Source organism: Ammospiza caudacuta, chromosome 1 (assembly GCF_027887145.1).
Source record: "Ammospiza caudacuta isolate bAmmCau1 chromosome 1, bAmmCau1.pri, whole genome shotgun sequence".
Classification (NCBI taxonomy): domain Eukaryota; kingdom Metazoa; phylum Chordata; class Aves; order Passeriformes; family Passerellidae; genus Ammospiza; species Ammospiza caudacuta.
Genome location: NC_080593.1, coordinates 87983882 through 88003996, shown reverse-complemented (window position 1 = coordinate 88003996; position 20115 = coordinate 87983882). Strand labels below are relative to the sequence as shown.

The following is a 20115-nucleotide window of genomic DNA, read 5'->3' as shown; positions in this document are numbered from 1 at the left end:
GGGTAGGCTTCCTAAATAGCCAAATTTCTAAAGCTCAAATAAAGTATGTGTAAAAATTCTTCAGTCTGTTTCAATTGCAATATTGTCTATTCTTTTTTTACTTTATAATCCTGTTAATAGAAAAGCTGAATCCTGTAACGGATTTTTGAAATTTTAAAGGAAAAAACTGTTATGCAATGATGTTAAAAACAGATGTGTCACAAACACCTGAGAATCCTCTATACAGAAAAACAGAAGTAAGAGATGTCAGAAGAGCCCTAGAGAATCCAAATGCTCTTGTAAGTATCAGGCATATTTTTCTTTAATAAATTAATAAATTTGATTATCATGATTTCCCTGCTGCATGTGCTGTAAGTGCAAGATGAATCTCATATTAGAATACATCAGTAAAACACAAAGGGAGAGTCTTCTCAAACTATTTTTAAAAACTAATAGAAATGATGGCCTCTACAGTAAAAACTTTTCAAAGATATAAAGATACTTTTACATTTACTTATAGTTTGGTGCTGACATAGATTTTTTTATTGGCTTTACTCTAAGTAGTACTTTGGCTGGGAGAGTGGGTCCTCTTACACAACCCTCCCCCAGCAAGGTGGTATTGGTACCACCAACCTCTGACATGGCAACTGAGTGACCTCAGAGTTAAACATGTCTTTCTTTCTGTCTCTTAGACAGGAAAAAATCTCAATTGCACAGGGTAGCTTTATACAGATGCACACTGATTGAATTAGACTGATAAAATCAAAAATACATAACTCATGTAGAGAGGTTTCTGTGCATTGTTGTAACATGAGTTTTGCAATGAAAGGATTAACGAGAGAAATAGATACTGCCTTTTGTGTAAAAAGAAACTAAACCCTGTCTGCCTAGAGGAAGGTTCCTTAACCAGTAATGAGAACCTGAATAAATTTTCCTTATTTTTAAGAACTCAGACCCTCTCCCTTATTTATTTACTTGCCTATGGCTGCACAATATAGGCATTTAGCATAATGGCACCAATTCACTAGTGAACATAGGTGCAAAAAAAGATAAAAATATTAATGTAAACCTATCTTCCCCAAGAGTCTATGTCTGTATAAGCAGGAACACCACAAAACATAGCCATTTCAGCCCCACTGGCAGCAGGGCAGCATGAATATAATGTCAATAATTTCAATAAATTGAATTTCAATATGTCATATCCCACCCGCATAAACATTACATAAGATGGTATAAAACTTGATATTCTGTAAGAGTCCCTGCTGGCACTCCTCCAAAGCTACAGTATCAATGCTGGATCACACTCAAAACCATAAAAAGCTCTAATATGCTTCAGCACTAAGAAAAGGGGGAAAAAAGTCCTCAAACCCTGACAGTCAAGTACGTGTGGTGAATTTTCCCTTGAGTATATTTTAAATTGATTTTAACTTTTGACCTCTTAGTGCATGTTTCAAGAGAAAGCTCTTAGCAAAAACAGTAGCACCACTGTACTAAAATTCAAAAGCTAGAGCTACATCCCTGTAGTAGCACAAAAAGCAATGGCTATATGGTTGGATATAACATCAGAAATTACTTTGGGAAGGGGAAAAATGAATTCTGCCTCCATGTGAAAATATATGGAAATTAAATAGGAGAGATGGCAAAAGAGGGTCCCTATCAAGTCTTTGTTTTTATCTGTTTTGTGTATTCAGCTTGATATCCCATCCTGCCCAGCTGCCATGAAGTCTGCAAACTCCATTTAGAGTCAAAGGCAGGTATGGCTTAAAAGAAGACGGAAGGAAAAATAAGGGGAAGGATGGGGTGATGATGAGAGACCAAAAGAATGATTGCAAGTCTGCACATCATCTAGCAGGTTGGAAGCCTTCAGCTCTGACTGAGCTCTTTGAGGCCCTACAATAAATGCACATTCTTATGCAGGGGATTACAGGGAAATCACATGGAGATGCACAGCTTAGTCCTGCAGATGGGATTCTAAGCTAACCCCGGTAGTAAAATATCTCCACACCTTGTTTGGAGGTTTGATCTAGCATAGTTTGGCTAGCATTGCTCACTGGGATAAAATGTGCAGATGTATGAAGACCAGCATCACAATCTAAATAGAAGATCCACAGCTGCATGTCCAGAAAAAAAGCCAGTGTCTAAAGAACTGAAAATGTTAGCTGGCCATCTCTTCAAAACTAATCAAATCAACAACAATTTGTCAAAACTTGTAATTCCCGTATTTCCCACTGATTATGAGTGTGTACTTCAGCTGAATTACAAGCTGTGAACACACATACAATTCCTTTGTCCCAAACACAGCCCTATCATAAATGGATAAGCAAGAAAAAGGCTAAAAAAACTTCTGGCATTGAATCAAAGGTGATAAGAGTTTTTTGCATGAAATGGTCACATCTAACAGTCCAAGCTGCCAAAAGGTACTGTACATAGAGGCCATAATTAAACAGACAGGAGCATGGTCTGACCCCTTGTGTGACACTGACTTCTTGAAGCATAAATAGTCAAGGTTTTGGGTCTTCAGTCACATTTAGAAAAGGGCTGGCAAAGAAACAGCACTGCCATAGCTGAGTTAGTGCTCTCTTAGTGGTTACACCCACTTAACCACACACATCTGCCCTCGGTGGGGACCACACCTCACACCAAATGCTGCCTTGTGAAGCCTCTTCAACTCACAGCCTCACTGTAGATATCAAACGCTGTGGCTCAACTGGTCTTTGGGTGCACCAATATTCTTCTTGCAACTGTAAATGCACAGTTTTAGTATTTAGTAAACTCTATTGGCAATTTTCTACATTAGCATAAACTAAACCTGGGCTAAGCAGGTTACTTTCAGGGTGTACAAACCTGTAAAGCAGCCAGAGGAAAAACAAGAATTAAGGGGTATTCCTCTCACATTCTAAACAATTTGAAAAGGGATTTGTCTATTACAGTTTGTTGACAAAATCTGATTTTTATTTCTGTATTTCCCTGGTAATAACACTTAAAGTAAATGTTCCCTTTCAGTGAGCACATACTTAAATTGCAAATGGCAGCATCATTGGCCAAACCAGTTGGTGGGAAGGCTTGGGCTTAGCCATTGGGTAATTTTGTTGCTTTGATGGTGTTTGAAGAGTGACAGTGCCTTCAGGCCTCATGAATTTTTAGGTCTTATGGCTGCAGGCTACATTTTAAAAATGGATAAGCAAGGAAAAGGCTAAAAAAACTTCTGGCGTTGAATCAAAGGTGATAACAGATTTTAACAGTAAAGAGAAATGTGAATGCTCAATGAAAGCATAATAGAGCGATCATTCGCAAAATGGGGTTACAGCTAATATATGCCAGCATTTTAGTGCTGGTGTCATGTTACCAGCTGGTAATATCAACCATTTGTTCAGCTCCAAAAATACAATCCAGAAAGATACTTACTCTGACTACTATTTTTAGTCTTGTAGAGAATGCAAGGCTATTAAGAATGGACTGTTAATATAAAAAATGTTAAGAAAAGCTTTCTTATGCCTGCTGTTAAGACCAGTAAAAGCTAAACAAGCTATGTTATTACGTTCTCATTCCAGAAAGAAAATACACAATCAGAAAGCATCTAGGTCTGTGGATTTGTGAATAGAGCTCCTCACCACAGAATCAGGACACAGGGCCAAAGAGGTCATTAGTAACTTATCTTACTGGAGGAAGAGATAGGAAAAGGAAAGAATGGGGGGTGAAGGGGGGGGGAGGGAAGAAAAAAAGGCAAAACATAGACAGAGCATAGGATATGAAGCCAAAAGGTTGACTGTAGGCCAAAGCTCTTCTGAATAAAAATTCAGCTAGCCTGACCTACAGCATTTAACACAGCAGTGAATTAGTAATCATTATTATAAACACCAATTCATGCAGACACAAGATCTCTCACACTTTTTTGCAAGTTCTTGCAGTTTCCTGAAAATACTCCATCACAGACTATACATTGTGAAGGGGATTATGTGCCCTGAATTACCCCAATCTTGTTGCAAACTGAAGAAAATATTTCGGTCTTACAGAAAGCTTCAAACGTTCTTCATTCATGTAAGCTCTGAGATACTATTTTGTGGCTGCCTTTCCCTCTGTTTGGTTGAATTTTTAAAATTTTCTAAATAGAAATGGCTATCTACAGGAAGAATACAAAATAGAAATGTATATTTTTATGAGCTAAAAAAAAATAGATGACTTACGAGAGGAAATACGAGAGGAAATCCCTTTAGGTCATAAGGTTAATATTCAGGATTGTTTTTAATACAACATGAGGCAGAGTCATTAATAATTTTAATAAGGAAACACTAATTACCTAATTTTGCAAAGTGCTCCTGTTCCAGCAGCCATGGGAGTGCTACAGCGAGGGTACAAAAGTCGGCAGCTCCCACTCGGCCTTAAGTAACTCTAAAGTCTCTTGGCTTCAAAAAAATAAATCCATTTTCCAGCTTAGGAAGAGACAAAGTGGGAGGCAAAGCTGCCAAGAGCCATATTGCTTTTCACAGTTACAGAAACTCCCTATGTGTTATGCCTCCCTACATGACATAGCAAATTCAAAAACATGTTGATACAAGACTTTGCAAACAGACTAAACATTACTTAAGCAATGTTTATGAAACTTCTCTCAAAAATAAACATAAAATTGAGAGCTAAAACTACCAATGCTTACTTTAAGAAAGAAATTTGAGAATGACCAAGGGAAGAACTGATTAATGTTAGACTTTTAAGTGGTACAGGGGACTACCCAAATTAGAACTACAGCAGGACAGAGCAGCACACAAAGCCTGGGCAATGCACAAGGACTTTCTAAATACACTCTCCTCTTCCAGCTGACCTCTGCAGCTTTTACATTGTGCTTCTGTCTTTCTCCAACCTGCAGCTTCTCATCCTCATCTGAGTTACACCTTGCCTGGAAGTGACTTGCAGAGCCCAGGTGTAGATCGAGGCAAGGTGGGTGAGCCCTGAGCATCAGCACTGCACATGGCATGTTCAGCCAGCAACACTGCAGTCTGAAACCACAACCAGTTCATGCTTCTGTTTAAACATACGCCCTCTGATGAAGTCCCCAAAGCTGCAATCAAGAATATTGCTTACACAGTAGTTTGACAAGCAGCTAGGCCAGTGCAAGCCACCACTGCTTCCCAAACTGTAAATCATCAAGTATTTCCTAAGGCCATTTTTCCTCTTAAAATCTCAGCAATAAAGTTGAGGCTTTTGCTCTGGGCCACTATTATCAGCTACCAAGCTATCTGTCCCTCATTATGTTACTCAGAGTGAGAGATGTGCTTGGCAGTTACCACAAGGAAAAATCTCTGGTCTGAGAGCCCAGAAGTACATACAGAAAGGACAGAAAGCCAAGGAAAGAGGAGCAGTTCTTGGGAGAGCAGCAGCTTTGCAGGCTGTATAGCAGGTTGTGTTTCATAGGCTTTTGTTTTACCTTAGTGCTTAACAGATGGAGGAAGGGAACTGCAGAGCACAAATTAGTGATAAATGGCTAACAAAACTAAAAAAGGAACCTGCCAAGAAGCTTCATCCAGCAGCATCTCCCTGGTGTTGTCAATTACTGAAACCTGGGTTTTGTTTTTTTTTTTTGTTTGTTTTGATTTGCTTTAAAGAAAGAAATTTGAAAGAAAGGACCAGATTTCCAGCAAATCACTATTTCAGGCACCTGGAAAGGGAATAAAACTCAAAAGAAGAGTATCTGCAGACTTTTGCTGCACTTTATGCTTATGCTTCAGGTATGGTGTTTAAGTGTCAGAGGAGAAAAAAACACCTATAATCTAGGCATGCTAATCTCACTGTCTGTGATCTGTTTTAGAAATAAATGTTTGAAGGTACATTTCCTTTAAAACATGGAAATGAGCACTCAATATTCAAGGCCCTGCATCATGGGAGCCCAAGGTAATGTACTGCTGTAGATCACAAAGCCAGTGAGATGGAAAACATATTAAAGAATGTGAAATATATTTAATATCTCTTAAGCCTATTTTCTAACGCTCTGGAAAAGCTGGAGATGCTTCAAACAGGAATAAGCTGCAAACACCATAGCAGGCCTTTACCAGGCTTGCAGATTTGGAAGAACTTCTGAGGGACCAGCCAGAGGTGGAGAATAAGTTCACAGAGACTGGCCAAGAGCCTCAAGAAGGAGGTTTGCGAGCTGAACTTTCTGGCATTTGATTTAACAGATAGAGGTGAGACCCTGAACTCCTGCTCCTTTGGCAGGAGTGCCTTGAGAAGGCTTTCTGAGCTAGGCTGACTGTACTACTGTTTGACTGTCCAGCCCAGGGGGAACCACCTCCTGGCAAATGCATCAGAAGAAACCCACCATGCAAAACACACCAGCAGGATATTTTTCTGGTGGTGGAATGAATTAAAGCTGGTGCTGAATTTAGGAGCTCTTGCCTTAGAAGCTACACTCCTTCATGATCTCCTCGAAGGATAGCCATGATCACCAGTGCAAACACTTCACCACCAAAAGGACACTATGAGGGGGTGTGAAGCTTTGCAAGTAACAAGTTTGATGTCCTGGGGCAGATTCCAGGCTGCAGTTTCAATTGGAGTGACTGTCTTAGATTCCGAGTCTGACAAAGCAGTCTGGCTAGACAGAAATATCCTAGGTGTGACCATAAGGCATGGAAATGCAGACTAGTCCTACAACACCTTCTGCCCTTGGGCAAGGGGTCAACTTGGAGAGACAGAAAAATGCTTTTCCTCCTGATGTGTCTCAGTCATGCATCGCTCTTCCCCTTTGTTATTAAAATTTATGAGGTTATGAGATTGATTTTAAAATTTTTTTATTAACAGGGGAGAAAGAGTTAATTGTGATTTAAGTTGTGAAGAATGGGAGCATTCTTTATGGAGCAAAGCACTCTTTGGCATTAGAAAACAGGCAGACTGGGTTATACTTATGCATTAGGAGCGACTTTCACAAGCAGAGAGATACAAGAGAACTGACACTCTCCTTCTTCTCTCCCAATGAAGGGCTGAACAGAAAGTGCCCTGCAATTTGCCCTCCTTCAGCAGGATTCCCATGGCTGCAATATGCACTTCACAAACATGGCTCTCCACAGGGGACCCAGGGAAATGAGAGAGAACAACAGCATGGCAAGAAGTTGCCAAAAGGGTGCACCTGTATTTAGAAACAGTAAAGTAAGCCTTTTCTTCTGCTGTACAATCAGAAATATATAGATGATGTGGATTTCAAAGAACAAAATCCAGCTACTTTTGCATTGATTTATACTGCTCTTATGATTCCCTACTGATCTCAGCCAAAGAGGGTTTTAAAAGTATGAATGTCAAAATGTCAACCACACTGCTTCTTTCCACCTAAGTTGTGGCTCTTGTTTACGTAAGCAATATGCAGCTAAGGGTTTGAAGGGTTGCTGTCAGGGCAACTGAATGGAGCATGAATCACTGTGCTGGGCACTGCTCTAAATGCTGCCTCTTCCTTCCTCCTCATTCTCGAAGGTCAGATAAACGGTACCAGGGCTTGCATCTGAAGCTCTTCCCGGCATGATAAAAGACAGGAATCTTTCTGGGAAGGCTTTGCATAACTGAAGCATAAGCTGAAACCAGAAAACACACCTTAGAGCTAACCATAGACACGCATCTGCTTCTTATCAAATGTCTTCCTCCCCCCCCCCCCCCCCACTCACATCTTTTAACTTTTTTTGGGTGTTTGAATCCATGTAAATTTTTACCATCAGGAGGTAGGAAATAGTGTTTACATAATCTGAGGCAAACACCATTCATAGAAAACTGTGAAAACCTCCACAATACTTTCCATTTACTAATTAGTGCCAAGCATTGCGTCATACACTACACAGCTTACTCTCCAATAAGCAAATTCCATCCATCAGTCTCTACATGGGCACTTCTTCAGTGCATATCTTTTAGGACAATGAAATTAAGGAAGGCTTCTGCCCTTCTTCAAAGCAGTCAGTACTTTAGAGCTTGCACAAGTATACATCTGCAGTGGCAGCACTCTCAAAAAGAACAAGAGAATACAAAATGGCATCTGAAACTGTAAACTTAATTATCTTTAAAGAAATAACTGCATCTATTCTGCAGACAACACACAGCCGTGTTGTACACACATTTTTCACGCTTCTTAGAGACTCATATACAGGAAGTATCAGGCTGTAACATCACTCAGATATAAAAATGCAGGAACCCTTGTGAGCTCATGAACTACCATGAACAGCAAGCTGCAAATTTAAACAAGAATACAGAGGTTTTTATCATATGGAAAGCAGCAAACATAACCTGAAGGAAAGACAGAGATGCAATGCTGAGCATTGTGTTCAGTCACTTACAACATGTAAGAGGCAGCTGGTAGTTGAAGGTAGAGCTCTTTAGAGTTTCAGAGAAAAAAGAAAGATGAGGTGCGGTGGCTGGAAGATGCTGCTAGAAAAACTGGCTTCAAAATATAAAATATTTTCCTAGCAGTGATAAGAAATATTGGAATATTTTCAGGAGAAATCATGTGCTGCCTCTTGAAAACACATGAGAGTACAGGGGTCTTTCATTTAGCTTCTGTGAGACCCATTATAGGTCACAACAGATGATTGCAGAGCTCCCCTCTGGCCTGACTCTCCATGAATCTGCAAATTTTACAGATTCATCCTGTGGGGCCAAGGCATTTTGGCTCCAAACCAGCAAGGCACTTACGCAGATGCCGAAATGAAAGCTGGCTTTCCTGACTGGAGCAGGGCCAGCACCATCAGCCTCTTGCAGGACAAGCCCAACCATCTTTAGCCATCTCAGCGTTTGACCACTTTAGGGTTTCTTTGCCACAGTAGCAATCAGAAGCTTACAAGAGCAGGAGCTTGAAAACCTTAAACTTCCAAACCAGCGGGATACTTTTAACTCTTGCTTATCTTGCATCAATTTTGCTGAGGTAAACAGGGGTGAATATGCTGGTGTAGAGGTTTTTATTGTGGTTGCACTTGGCAATAATTTAATTGAGATAAGGAAAGACAAATCGAGGCAAGGTATCCAGGAAGATGAGCAAATGAAAAACAATGCCTTTCTCCAAAGAGAAACTTAATCTAATCACTCACTTGAAAAAAAAGGAATAAATCAATACCTCATGGCTCCAAATACATGCATGCTGGAAGAACCTAACTTGAACCATTCTGAGTAGCAGTCTGGAAAGGATGTGAGGCATTAGGAAGGTTCAAACATAAATAGATACACAAACACACATATATTTACAGAAATATGCCAAAGAGTCATTAGCAAAAATTAACTGGAATACAGAACAAGAGTCCTGTAAAAAAACTTAAGTTCAGAAAACAGGATGGAAGATGCACTTTTTATGAATTACAGGCCAATTTGGAAACAAACAATCCAAACCTCATCTGACCTGATTGGATATAATTTACATTATTGTATCATATTATTGAATTAAATCAATCAAAAGCTTTTACCTTTCCTTCTTAAAATCAGCATGATATCCTTTGAAGCTGTCATTTACTCTCATGCTGTAACAGATAGTTAATTTCTTGTGGTCCAAACCTCTTGCCAAGAATTTCTTTCAAGTATCCATAACATTTTCCTATTTTTTTTCTTCCTCTAGTACCTTACATAATTCAAAAGAGTATTTTGATTGTTCGAAACATTTTTTTTTGCTGGTTTGGGTTTTTTCCCCCTTTAAATTTTTTTCTTAAAGCAATCTGATAACTGTTTGGTTATTAGGAGTTTGCTTTAGCTACAGTAATAAATGTTTTGCTTTTGATGAAATACAATGAGATATATCACGTATTTTGAAGAAAGGACAAAATTATGGCCTAGGAAATTCTGAGCTAAGCAAATTTCCAAGATTTTGCAGTTGATTTAAAAGGACAGAAGTGAGAATTGATCTATCTGAATTTCTTTTTAAAAATGGAAAGAGAGAAAATTTTAATTCACCTTTTAATACTTAGAACTGCTTATGTGCAAAGCAACTCTGCTTTATCAATTTAAGTAGAAGAAACAGAAGTGGGATGGAAATACACCCAACCTTTAACACAAAGTCAGACAAAAAGGCTTGAGAATGAGTGGGAAATGAACATATTTAGATTTTTTTTTCCATTTTTTCGCAATGTTAAAGAAAAACTGGCTAGAAGTTATTTCCAATACTCATTCAGAACAGCTTACATTTATCTCCTTCATTCTGTCTGCAAAGGAACTGTTGTCAAAACACTGATTAATTTACAAACCTGTCAGATTTGGTCTCCTGAGGTGGTGACAGAGTTGTCCCATAACGAGTAGTGGGCGTTGTAGGGGCACTCACACCAGTGTAAGGTCGTGGAGAAGAGTAAGAGCTGCTGCCATAGCTATTGTATCTGAAGAAATGGGAAGAAAAGAAAGAGAAAGGGAGAGACAGAAAAAAACCATCAGCAAACCAGCATGCAACAATAAATCCTCTTGTTTACGGGGTGGTAATTACTCCATACCCCAGAATTTTTCAAACAGTCACCTTCTGAAAATGTTACTCTATTTCCAAATATGCAAACAATCATGTACTCTTAATATCAACCATGGCATGAACATACATGATGAATCAGTGAACTATTGGCAAGGGAAATAATGAGAGATTTAAATGGTCCTCCCAAGTGACAACTCAGAACAGGAATACTTGAATACTGCTCAGTTACTCAGAATTATTAGCTGTTTTGGGAGTGATATCCAGCCATTATAAAAGGGATCAAACCAGCCCAAGACAGCAGTATTCATATCTACTAAAATTAAGGAAAATGGCAGCACTCCTGAGACATGATCTGAACATGGGCATCCATGACTTGCAAATGCTTGCAATTTAAATAGAAAAGCAACCACATTATTTTCAATTAAAGCCAGCAGTATTTTCTTCCCCCTCCCCCAACATAAGTAATAGCTTATGTGCCATTTCTTACAATGCCTGTAAAAAATCATCACCATGGTTAAAAAGACATGTCTCCGGAAGCACGGCTTTAGAAATTTCTATCAGCCCTTCTCTCCATTAAAAAACCCCATAAACTCGCTTCACTTCAATGTGAGCTTGCTGATCAAAGAGAAATTGTTTCCAGGACTCCTGGAATGGCCACCTCCCCAGAGTCCTTTCTATCAATGTTTTCATCCTGGCTCCTGTACTGAATGGAAAAGGCAGTCGTGTTGCTTTGCTGTGCCTTTTAACCATTGTACTTAAACAGCATGTCAAAAAAAGATTCTTGATTTGGGAAAATGTTATTATTTCTCTCTTTAATACTGTTCACAGAAAATGCCATTTTCCCACATGGAAATCATATGGTGCTCTGAAGATCAGTACTCAGCAAGGTCAACTCATCCAAATTGCAAAATTCATTTCAGGAAATAGAGCGACATCATTCTCCTTATACTTCACAAGATATATATCCTCCTTCACCATATCTTTTCTCTGATGCTTCTTCTTTTCTCACACACATCAGCACTAAGTAATTTCACTCAGCAATTTTATTTGAAAAGCCTGGTTGGTTTCCTTCAGCTCCACTTAGCACACTCATCTAGGCATGCAAAATTTCATTCAAAGTTTCAAGTTTTTCCTTAGGGTTCCTGCCAAGGCCCATGTAAAAACCAGAGTAGATTTCAGCTAGGTGCTTTTATAATGGAAGGGATCGTGCTTTAGAGAACATGTCCTCTGGAACAGCATTTCCAGGTTAATGCTTTAGAAAACACCCCCCATTCCTCATCTGTTTTTGAGACACTATACGGACAAGCAACAGGGAAATAATTTTGGAAAAAACTCTAACATGCATGTTTCTGAGCCACAAAAGGAATTTTGCAGGAAATAATTGCTGTCCAGGTCTTCTTGTCCTAGAAGAAAACTAACAAGGAACTGGAGACAGTGGTCACTGGAGACTGTGTAACTGGACAGTGTGGAGCTTCCCTGGCAGCACAGACCTAGCTTGGGTCTTCCCTCCAACAGGCTCCGGTCAGGAAATATTCTGACTGTGCCTGTACTGACTTACAGATGAGTAAACTCCACTGTCCTGATAAGAACTCAGAGCTGATTTGGTATGATCTGACAGAAACCTCCATTTCCATTTTGATCAACTGCAAGGAGACCTTCTTATCAACCACTGCATGCGCTTCTCATGCCCCATGAGAAAGCTGACATAGAGCAGAGTCCTTTTTCAGACCAAGGGTTTTCAATTAGTCCAAAGATAACTCTCATGTAAATGGAGGGAATGCACCTCCTCTGGAGTCAGACCAACAACGATTAAAAAAATCAAATTCAGAGGGACTGGTCTGGACACAACATCCTACCAAATTTAGAGGAACATGGAGTTGCTCCAATAGGAGCAAGGCAAGACCAGAATACCAGGTTAAGTCTGTATGCTGTACTCAAAGTTTATCTTTCTAACCTTCCTCTGGTACTGGCTATTGCTTCCATTTTCACTTCTTGTCTTATGTACTAGTGTGGATGCAAAAGTCTTATCCAAAAGCATTCACCCTCAAGACATTTTCCTCTTTTATGGGCATATTATTGAATAAATTGTGCAGGCTTTGCCCTCCTTTTCCTCCAGATAAACCTGGAAGAATCTCCATCCTCACCCCCACCCCTGAACCTCTGTACTAAATGAAAGCAGAAAAGATGGTCAGAGGAAAAAAAAATCACTGCAGAAATACTAAATATTTCAGGAACAGGAGGTATTTAGGAATCTACTCTCTGAAGTTTAACAGCAGCAGCAATGGGAGACAATAAACGAGTGTGAGAGGTCTAAGGGAAAAATGCACCTATGAAGGAAAATGTAAATTTAGAGGAACTCCAGTGTTCAAGTTGCAGGTAAAGGAAAAATATGTGAACTAAGTCACTTGTCAACAACTACTTGGATTAACAGACTTTTCAGAAAAATGGAAAAGGGACAAAACATACCCACCTATTAGGAGAGAAAGATCAAAAATTTAAAGGATCAAAAGAATCAAAACATTTGTTCACATGCAGAAACTCAGAAGGACTGCTGGAGAGAGGAAGAAGTAAATACGCATGCAATATAAATGTACATTTTCAGCACCTAATTCAAACAACACTGACAACTGTAAGATACAGCAAAAAATCATCAACCTCTTCAAGGTGATTTTCTGTCATTGTTTTTAGTGCTACTTACTGTCAATTTCTTTCACTTGAAAACAGATGAGACAAAACAATATTTTTCTGTTTTATTTTAGAGGGGTGGGATGGGGAAATTAAAGTTAAAAACTAAGATAAACACATGAGGAACAAGTAAATTCAACAGATGTTGTGGAGATAAAACTGTCTATTCTGAGTGCTATATTATCTTTATAGATCTCTTATTACAAGCATGAGCTGAAATTGCACATGAGATGGACATGCACTGTAACCAGACAATAAATTTAGGATTTGGCAGTTCAGCCTTTGAAGCCAGGACTTCACTTGTGAATTTCAAGTGCTGATCTGACCTCTCTTGATTTTATAACAGAAGAGCTCCATTAATTTTCATGAAAACATGTCTGCAGATTACATTGTTGTAAATGAGAGCAAAATGGTGCTCCTTTCTTGGAAACCATGGGTTATTTACCCACTCCTTTATAGAGGAGGCCAGGATATTTATGAACTACAGACCTGGAAGAAGAGTAATGATGTCAGCAAAGGCAAGGCGAAAATATCAAATCAAAATACAGGCTTACAGGACTAAAATTAGAAATAGTACGTTCTGGAAATAATACAACACATAGAGTAGCATTATTAGCACTGTAAAATTCTTGAAAGGTTTTATTAATTTATCTAAAAATTATTATTAGCTATATAAAATCTACCTGTTTTCCCTCATCATTTCTGCTTCCTTCTCTTTCACAGATGCTGGAGAGTCGTCAAAGTCATACGAGAAGAGGTGAAAAGGAGTGTGTGGTACATAAGGCAATTTCTCCACTGTTGGAGATGCCTTTGGAGTAATGGATGCTGAGGAATTTTGGGGAGAGCTCAGCAATGCTGTTGCAGGTGAAGATGGTGATGAAAGGACAGAATTATGATGAGAGACAGATGAGTCAGGCACAGAAGAGGAGTTGCTAGAAAAGCTCTTTGCTCTAGAGCAGGTGAGAGGCCTCTCAGCTGGAGAAATGGCACTGGAGACAGCTGAAGAGTCAGAACACTGTGAAAAGCTTTCCTTCACAGCCTCATGCACATCTGGAACCTCACTGCAGGAGGAAAACATCATTAGAAAGGGAAGCGGAGAGAAAAATGGGGTGAAGGGAGATCACAGATAGTATCACTTGCAGGGAAAAAATATGAAGAAGAATCAGACAAACAAAAACTTCCAAAATTTAGACAATCATCACATCTTTTTAAATAAAGAGAACTCACATCTTTGTATCCCAGTGGGATTCTTCTGTATCCCAGTGGGATTCTTCTTGTGGTTGGAAATACTGGAGAAAAGAAGCAACTCATTCTAAAGGGAAAGAGGGGATTTAACCTATAGGCTTCAAAACTAATTTTCATGAGCCTTTTCACACCTATTTTTGGAACAGTCTTCATATATTTTAAGTTAGATTGTAAACATAGTCAGAGCAGTACAAAGCAGACTGAGCACACTGGAAAACACTCCATGGAGAACAGATGGTTCAAGATACAGTCTGCAGGACTGCTTCTCCAAGGCCAGCTATCTTATATAGATATCTTGACTGTCTGATATCTGGCTATCATCCTCCCTGGGAATCTGATCTTTTTACTAAAATTGTTCATCCAACAAAGATGAAAATAAAAAAGTACTCAACTAACACTGTTCTGTAAAAAATCAAGTTTAAAATTATTTCAAAAGCCACACCTTAACAAATATTTTTCTAGGTATGAAGGCACTAATTTCTGGTTTCTCTGAGTGTCAGCATTCCATGCTGCTCTTTCATAGAGACTTGCAGAGTTTGCATCAAAGAAAAGAGAAAACACGTCTGCTTTGCTCTGCTGAAGGCAGATGTTGGTGAGTGACAGAAGGCACAAAGCAGGTGAGAAGCCATGGGATCTGCACTCCAGGGTGTCTGTTTTCACTAGGAACTCCAGCACAAACACTGTGCATTGGCTTTGGGCTGGATCATTGGCGTGGCTGATTTCATTCTCCCAAGAGCACTTCTGCAATCCCCCAGTCGGCATGGAAGGCATAGTTCTTATTTGAGGACTGTGGGCTTGGCACAGCATAGGCAAGAAAACCAAAATTTATGTTAGATATGTTGGGATCTTATGCACTTAAATCATCAGGTGTATACCAGGTAATTGTTCTCTCAATGGAAAATCTGGAAACCTTCATCTATCACACCTGCTGTGCTTGACAGGAGACACTGAAGCCAGGCCAGTCCTACCTGTCAGCATCCAATACAAATAGCCACGTTACAGATAATTTTTTTAATGCTACAGAGACAGTGAAAAAAAGGTTCTTAGGAAAGTCATGGGAATATCACCTAGTTATCTTAAAGAGATAATTATCTTAAAAAGACCAATGACCTAAAAACATATTATGCTCTTCACATTTCTTAATGAGGCTCTTTCTCACTTTTTAAAGCAATATTTTAGTATACTCATGAGATTCACCAGTAACTTGTGTCCTAAATTTGACTTTTAAGAATCAGATTTGAGGAAATTGTCACTTAATTTTGAAGTTTCAGGCAGCCATTGGCAAGATTTGCAGACTGGAAGATAATAATAACAAAAGTACAGTATTTTCTTTGGAATTCACACATTAAACAGTTTCCTTTCTTCCTTCTGTGCTGTACAGTGTCTGCATGAATGTGGTTTATGTAAAAAAAATAAAATTCCAATCTCATTTGCTGAGTTGCAAAGCCAAACAATTTAACCTAAATCAAATGGCTGTCCAGAACAAAGAATATATTTTCTTGCTTTCAGTTTATTAGGAACAAGTTGCCAAATGCCAAATATATATATATATATATCAGAAATAAGTGGAAAATTTTTACACAAGAGTATTGATAAGTGATAAAGCATATTGATTGGTGATTTGCTTATATCTGTATATATAGATATATGGGCAGATGGGCAGACATTTATAAAATTTTATATATACATATGTATGTGTATATATATATATATATTATATACACATGTATATCAGTTTTGCCTCAAAGTAGTTCTTTGCTATTAAAACATGAACAAAACTTATATGGAATCTAAGGCAGCATTCAAAAAATTTCAATTTACTGCATAGCAACAGATATTCCTAAAAAGGTAGTATTATGAAGACAGGGATGAAAAACTAAGAAACCACACAACATCCTCAGTTAAGCATTGTGGTGTTTCATCATTGCCTTAACTAAGAAGTTAAACCAAACCATGCTTAAAGTTATGCTTTTCACTAAAGCTTTTAGGATTTGTGAGTATTACCTAAAGGGAGTGAGTGCAGACAGTTCATAGTGCAATGAACCTACATAATTGAGTGTTTCTGTTAGCAATGCCACCCCCCAGTCCCTTCCCCAAAGCTTTTAAATGCAAAAGTATTTCTGTGGGGAGTGGCTTTAACAGGTGATCAAGGAATGTGAGTGAAAAGGTGGATGCTGCTGCACACTTGGCTGGTGAATTCACGCCAGAGCCTGAAGAAAAGGCGGAGGGACAATGCTGAATCCTGGTACCTGGCTTTGACCTGCCTATTGGCCTCTTCCTCCCCCTCATCCTCAGTATTGGGCTCTGTGACTGGCTGTTCTTCTTCCTCCTCTTCATACTCGTCCTCTCTGAGGTCAGCCCAAGGAAAGAGGCATGCAGTGGGATGGAAAGAAAGAAGGTGGAAGAGAAAACAACATGAGTCCCCAGGAAAAGAAACGCAATGAACTTAGAAATGGAAGGAAGAACCTGATGAAGTTATGGGCCTCTTATGTTAGTCCACCTAAAACTTCCTGCTAAGTATGCGTTTGCATAAGTATGTGTTTGTTTATACTGATATAAAACTGTTATCCTCTCCCCTATTAACATTTTTACTATTATTTTAAGATTCAAAGCTGCCATTGATTTTTCTTGAGCTTTACTTTCCATTTGCAGCTCCCCTACCTGCAGAGGCTTTAATGGAAAGCATTCATGGCAATAGCAATGTTCAACTCATTAGTCATTAAGTTGTGCCTTTTTGGCCTAAAGGACAGTACACGCTGTGCTGGTATGGGACAGCTGGCACTGGACATCACACTTCCTAAATTAAACCAAATAAAACATTCCTGCTAAGTAACCAATGGCTCAACTGGAAAAGAGAACAGGGTGAACCACTGAGTTAGAAATAACAGAGACCAAATCAGTTCAGGACTATTAGCAAATAGCAATATTTAAGTTATCAGATGCCAGTACATGAATTATTTCAGTGGGGTCATTACTATGGTCAAAGCAGGCTTCAGTTCAGCAGTAATTCTCGCAGAAGTGTAAGTCATGCATAAAGCCTCCACAACCTACAAACCACATAAGTAAAATAGGAAAACAATATTACACATAATGGAAAAGCTACACTGTCTGCCTCCCATCCCTCGTATCTATGCTTTTCACCTTCCCAAACCATCAGACTCACAAAAGATATATTTGCAGTTGATACAGTTCTCCACTTGATTTAAAAATGTATACACCATTAGGCTATGCTCCATGCAAAAAGAAAAACATTCAATCAGTAATGAAGTTTGTAAGACACTTATATTCCTTGCATTTTCCTGAGAGCTTGTTTTCTTTTCTCTGATTCTGAAGGGATGCTCTATGGCTTTTTCCATTTAGAATTAGTTTCCATGTTATAAGAATAATGAATATTTACAGTGTGAGATCACAAACTCATTGAGTGCAATGCAAAGTGTCAATCTAAAATTTATTGCATTTATGTGGGGTTACAGAATAACCAGGCAAATGGCAGCGCCTGGAACTTTTCCAATACTCTGGCAAACATTTACAGAGTGAACACTTTCAACCATTCCAAAAGTGGCTTAGAGACATAACCATCTCAGTTGTCATCTCATCATCTCCCTGTCCTGCCCACAAATATGCGCCTCCCTTACACTGACACCTCGCAACTTTCACACATTTACTCATTTACTGGAAAAAAGAAAAGAAAGAGTAGCTCCAGGGAGCATTCACATAATCCCTTCTTACTAGCTCAAGCTCTGCTATTTCCTATGAAGGGAAACCTCTGTATCTGCTTGTCCTACAGCACTCAGATTTAAGAAATAATTCATGAAGCTCTATAGGATCGTGGTTGTCAGTTTAGAGTACAATGCATCCTGTAATGCTGGCAGCACAGCTATTGCTTATATGAACAAGATTGTCCTCATTATTGCTGTGTTTAAAGCTCCCACCAGGATTCCACATTGATGATTTCTCCTCTCCTCAATTGTCTCAAAATATCAAAAATCATTTGTGAAATACTCATTTGATACGGTGTATCTAATTAATTTGAGAGTTCTTTGATAATTTATTCCACCTTATGAGGGCATGGCGAAAACAACAGGAGTTTACACAGCACGGATAAAGGAGCTGAAAAACATTTTAGAGATTCCAGAGTGATAATTCTTCTGTCATGCCAATAACTCCTTCCTCAAAGGGTCCTTGAGGTCTCGGTCAAACTCTCAGAAGAAGCTTTGATTGTAAAGCTCTTTTCCTTTGCTATTATTAAGTGCAGGGGTGCAGGAACTACATGGCAAGTGGTTGGAAAAGCCAGAGGAAGGATCTGGCTCTGTGTGACTTTGTAGCAGAGATGATCGGTGTGCACAGAGGCAGCACACCCTCCAGTCTGGGGAGCCAATGTGGTCAAGGAAAACCTGCGCAAAGGAAATAAGTGATGGCATAGGGGAGATACTCAACACTCTTTTACCAACTAAACTCAGTTTCAGAGTCCTTGAGTATCCCCAGAAGGGGGCACAGATACAGATCAGAGAACAGGGGTAAACTCACAGGCAGGAATGATGTGCGTTCTTCTTTTAAACACAGCAACAGTGGCAGTCATTTCAATCTTGTCAGAGGACAGATATTCTGTCCAACAAAACAGGTAGTACCTGCTAACTAAATCTTTCCAAAGGGTAGAAAAGGAGCATTTCCTTGTGAATATTTATTGAAATGGGAAAACACTAACTGGAGTCAGGTGCTCAAACACAACAGCAGACAGGTTTGTGAACTCATCTGAACTGTTCAGAGTTATGTGTTCATTTTTGTATGCAGTGGAGAAGGGATGGTGTGGAAAAGCTCATTGTACCTCTCACGTACAGATGCAAATTTGGAGTCAATGCAGTAGTGGAATTAAATTAAGAGAAAAGGACTCATAGGGAGGTTTCCAATTAAATGAGGTTCAGAAGCCAGCATGGTATTTAGTAGCGCAGAGGAATCTATCCCATTTACAAAAGGAAAATATTTATCTAGTGGCAGGGAAGAAGGTCTTCAGCTAATGTAGAAGGATCAGATATATTCAGCTAACCTTAAGACTAACTGTTCCTGGATAACTTCAGTTCCATGATAAAAGCCATCAGGTTAGAAATATTTAAACAAAAGCTTTATAGCACTGAAAACAAATTTCAAAACAATCACTCTGTTTAAAATGCAATCTTTAAAATGCATTACTGCTACAGGCTAAAAAAACTAAACAAATAAACAAAATCCCACCCCCCACTAATCTTTAGAAAGTATATCATTGGTCATGGCAACTAACAAACATCATCTAGAGCACAGGTTTTGCTCAGTCCTTTCAACTAAAATTTGACATTACAGTATTTTTAGCCCCTAAAAATAATGTGCATATTAAAAAAGACTATGAAAGTGCAGTTTATGGAGAGTGAATCATTAGACAGACAAACAAAATCTTGACAGAGGATTTAGAACTAAAGGATTAACTTCTCTCCTTTTTAGAATGGAAACTTGCCCAGCTGATAGTAAATACCTATTCAAAGCTGCAAAGAGAAAAGCAGTAATAAATGCAGACTGATGAAAGGAAATGATAAGAAATGGACTCTTCTACAAGTTTAGCTGAAGGCAGGGGCAGAGTTCTTGAGATGCCAGACCTTGCACCTCACACACACCTAACCTGGTCACAGTTGGATGATTTTAGAAGTAAGAGCACTCTGAAGACAATGGCTCTTAGTCCACAAGAACTCAAAGGACGAAAACTTGCTCTCTATCACACTGGACTCTGGAGCTGAGCAATGTGTACAAGGTTTTGTGTAGTCTCTGTGTTCTCCAGGCTCTCCCCA

The 20115-nt window shown here is 39.0% G+C and overlaps 1 protein-coding gene across 2 annotated transcripts in view; it reads right to left on the bottom strand.

Moving 5' to 3' along the window:
* Positions 1-20115, bottom strand: part of FHOD3 (formin homology 2 domain containing 3) — a 376458-nt gene that overhangs the window by 82671 nt on the left and 273672 nt on the right. For both annotated transcript variants that reach the window (XM_058806162.1, XM_058806153.1), the window contains exons 12-14: positions 16552-16650; positions 13741-14118; positions 10164-10289 (exon numbers count right to left, since the gene is read on the bottom strand). In XM_058806162.1, the coding sequence (XP_058662145.1) occupies positions 10164-10289; positions 13741-14118; positions 16552-16650 (603 nt within the window). The remainder of the gene's footprint in view (positions 1-10163; positions 10290-13740; positions 14119-16551; positions 16651-20115) is intronic.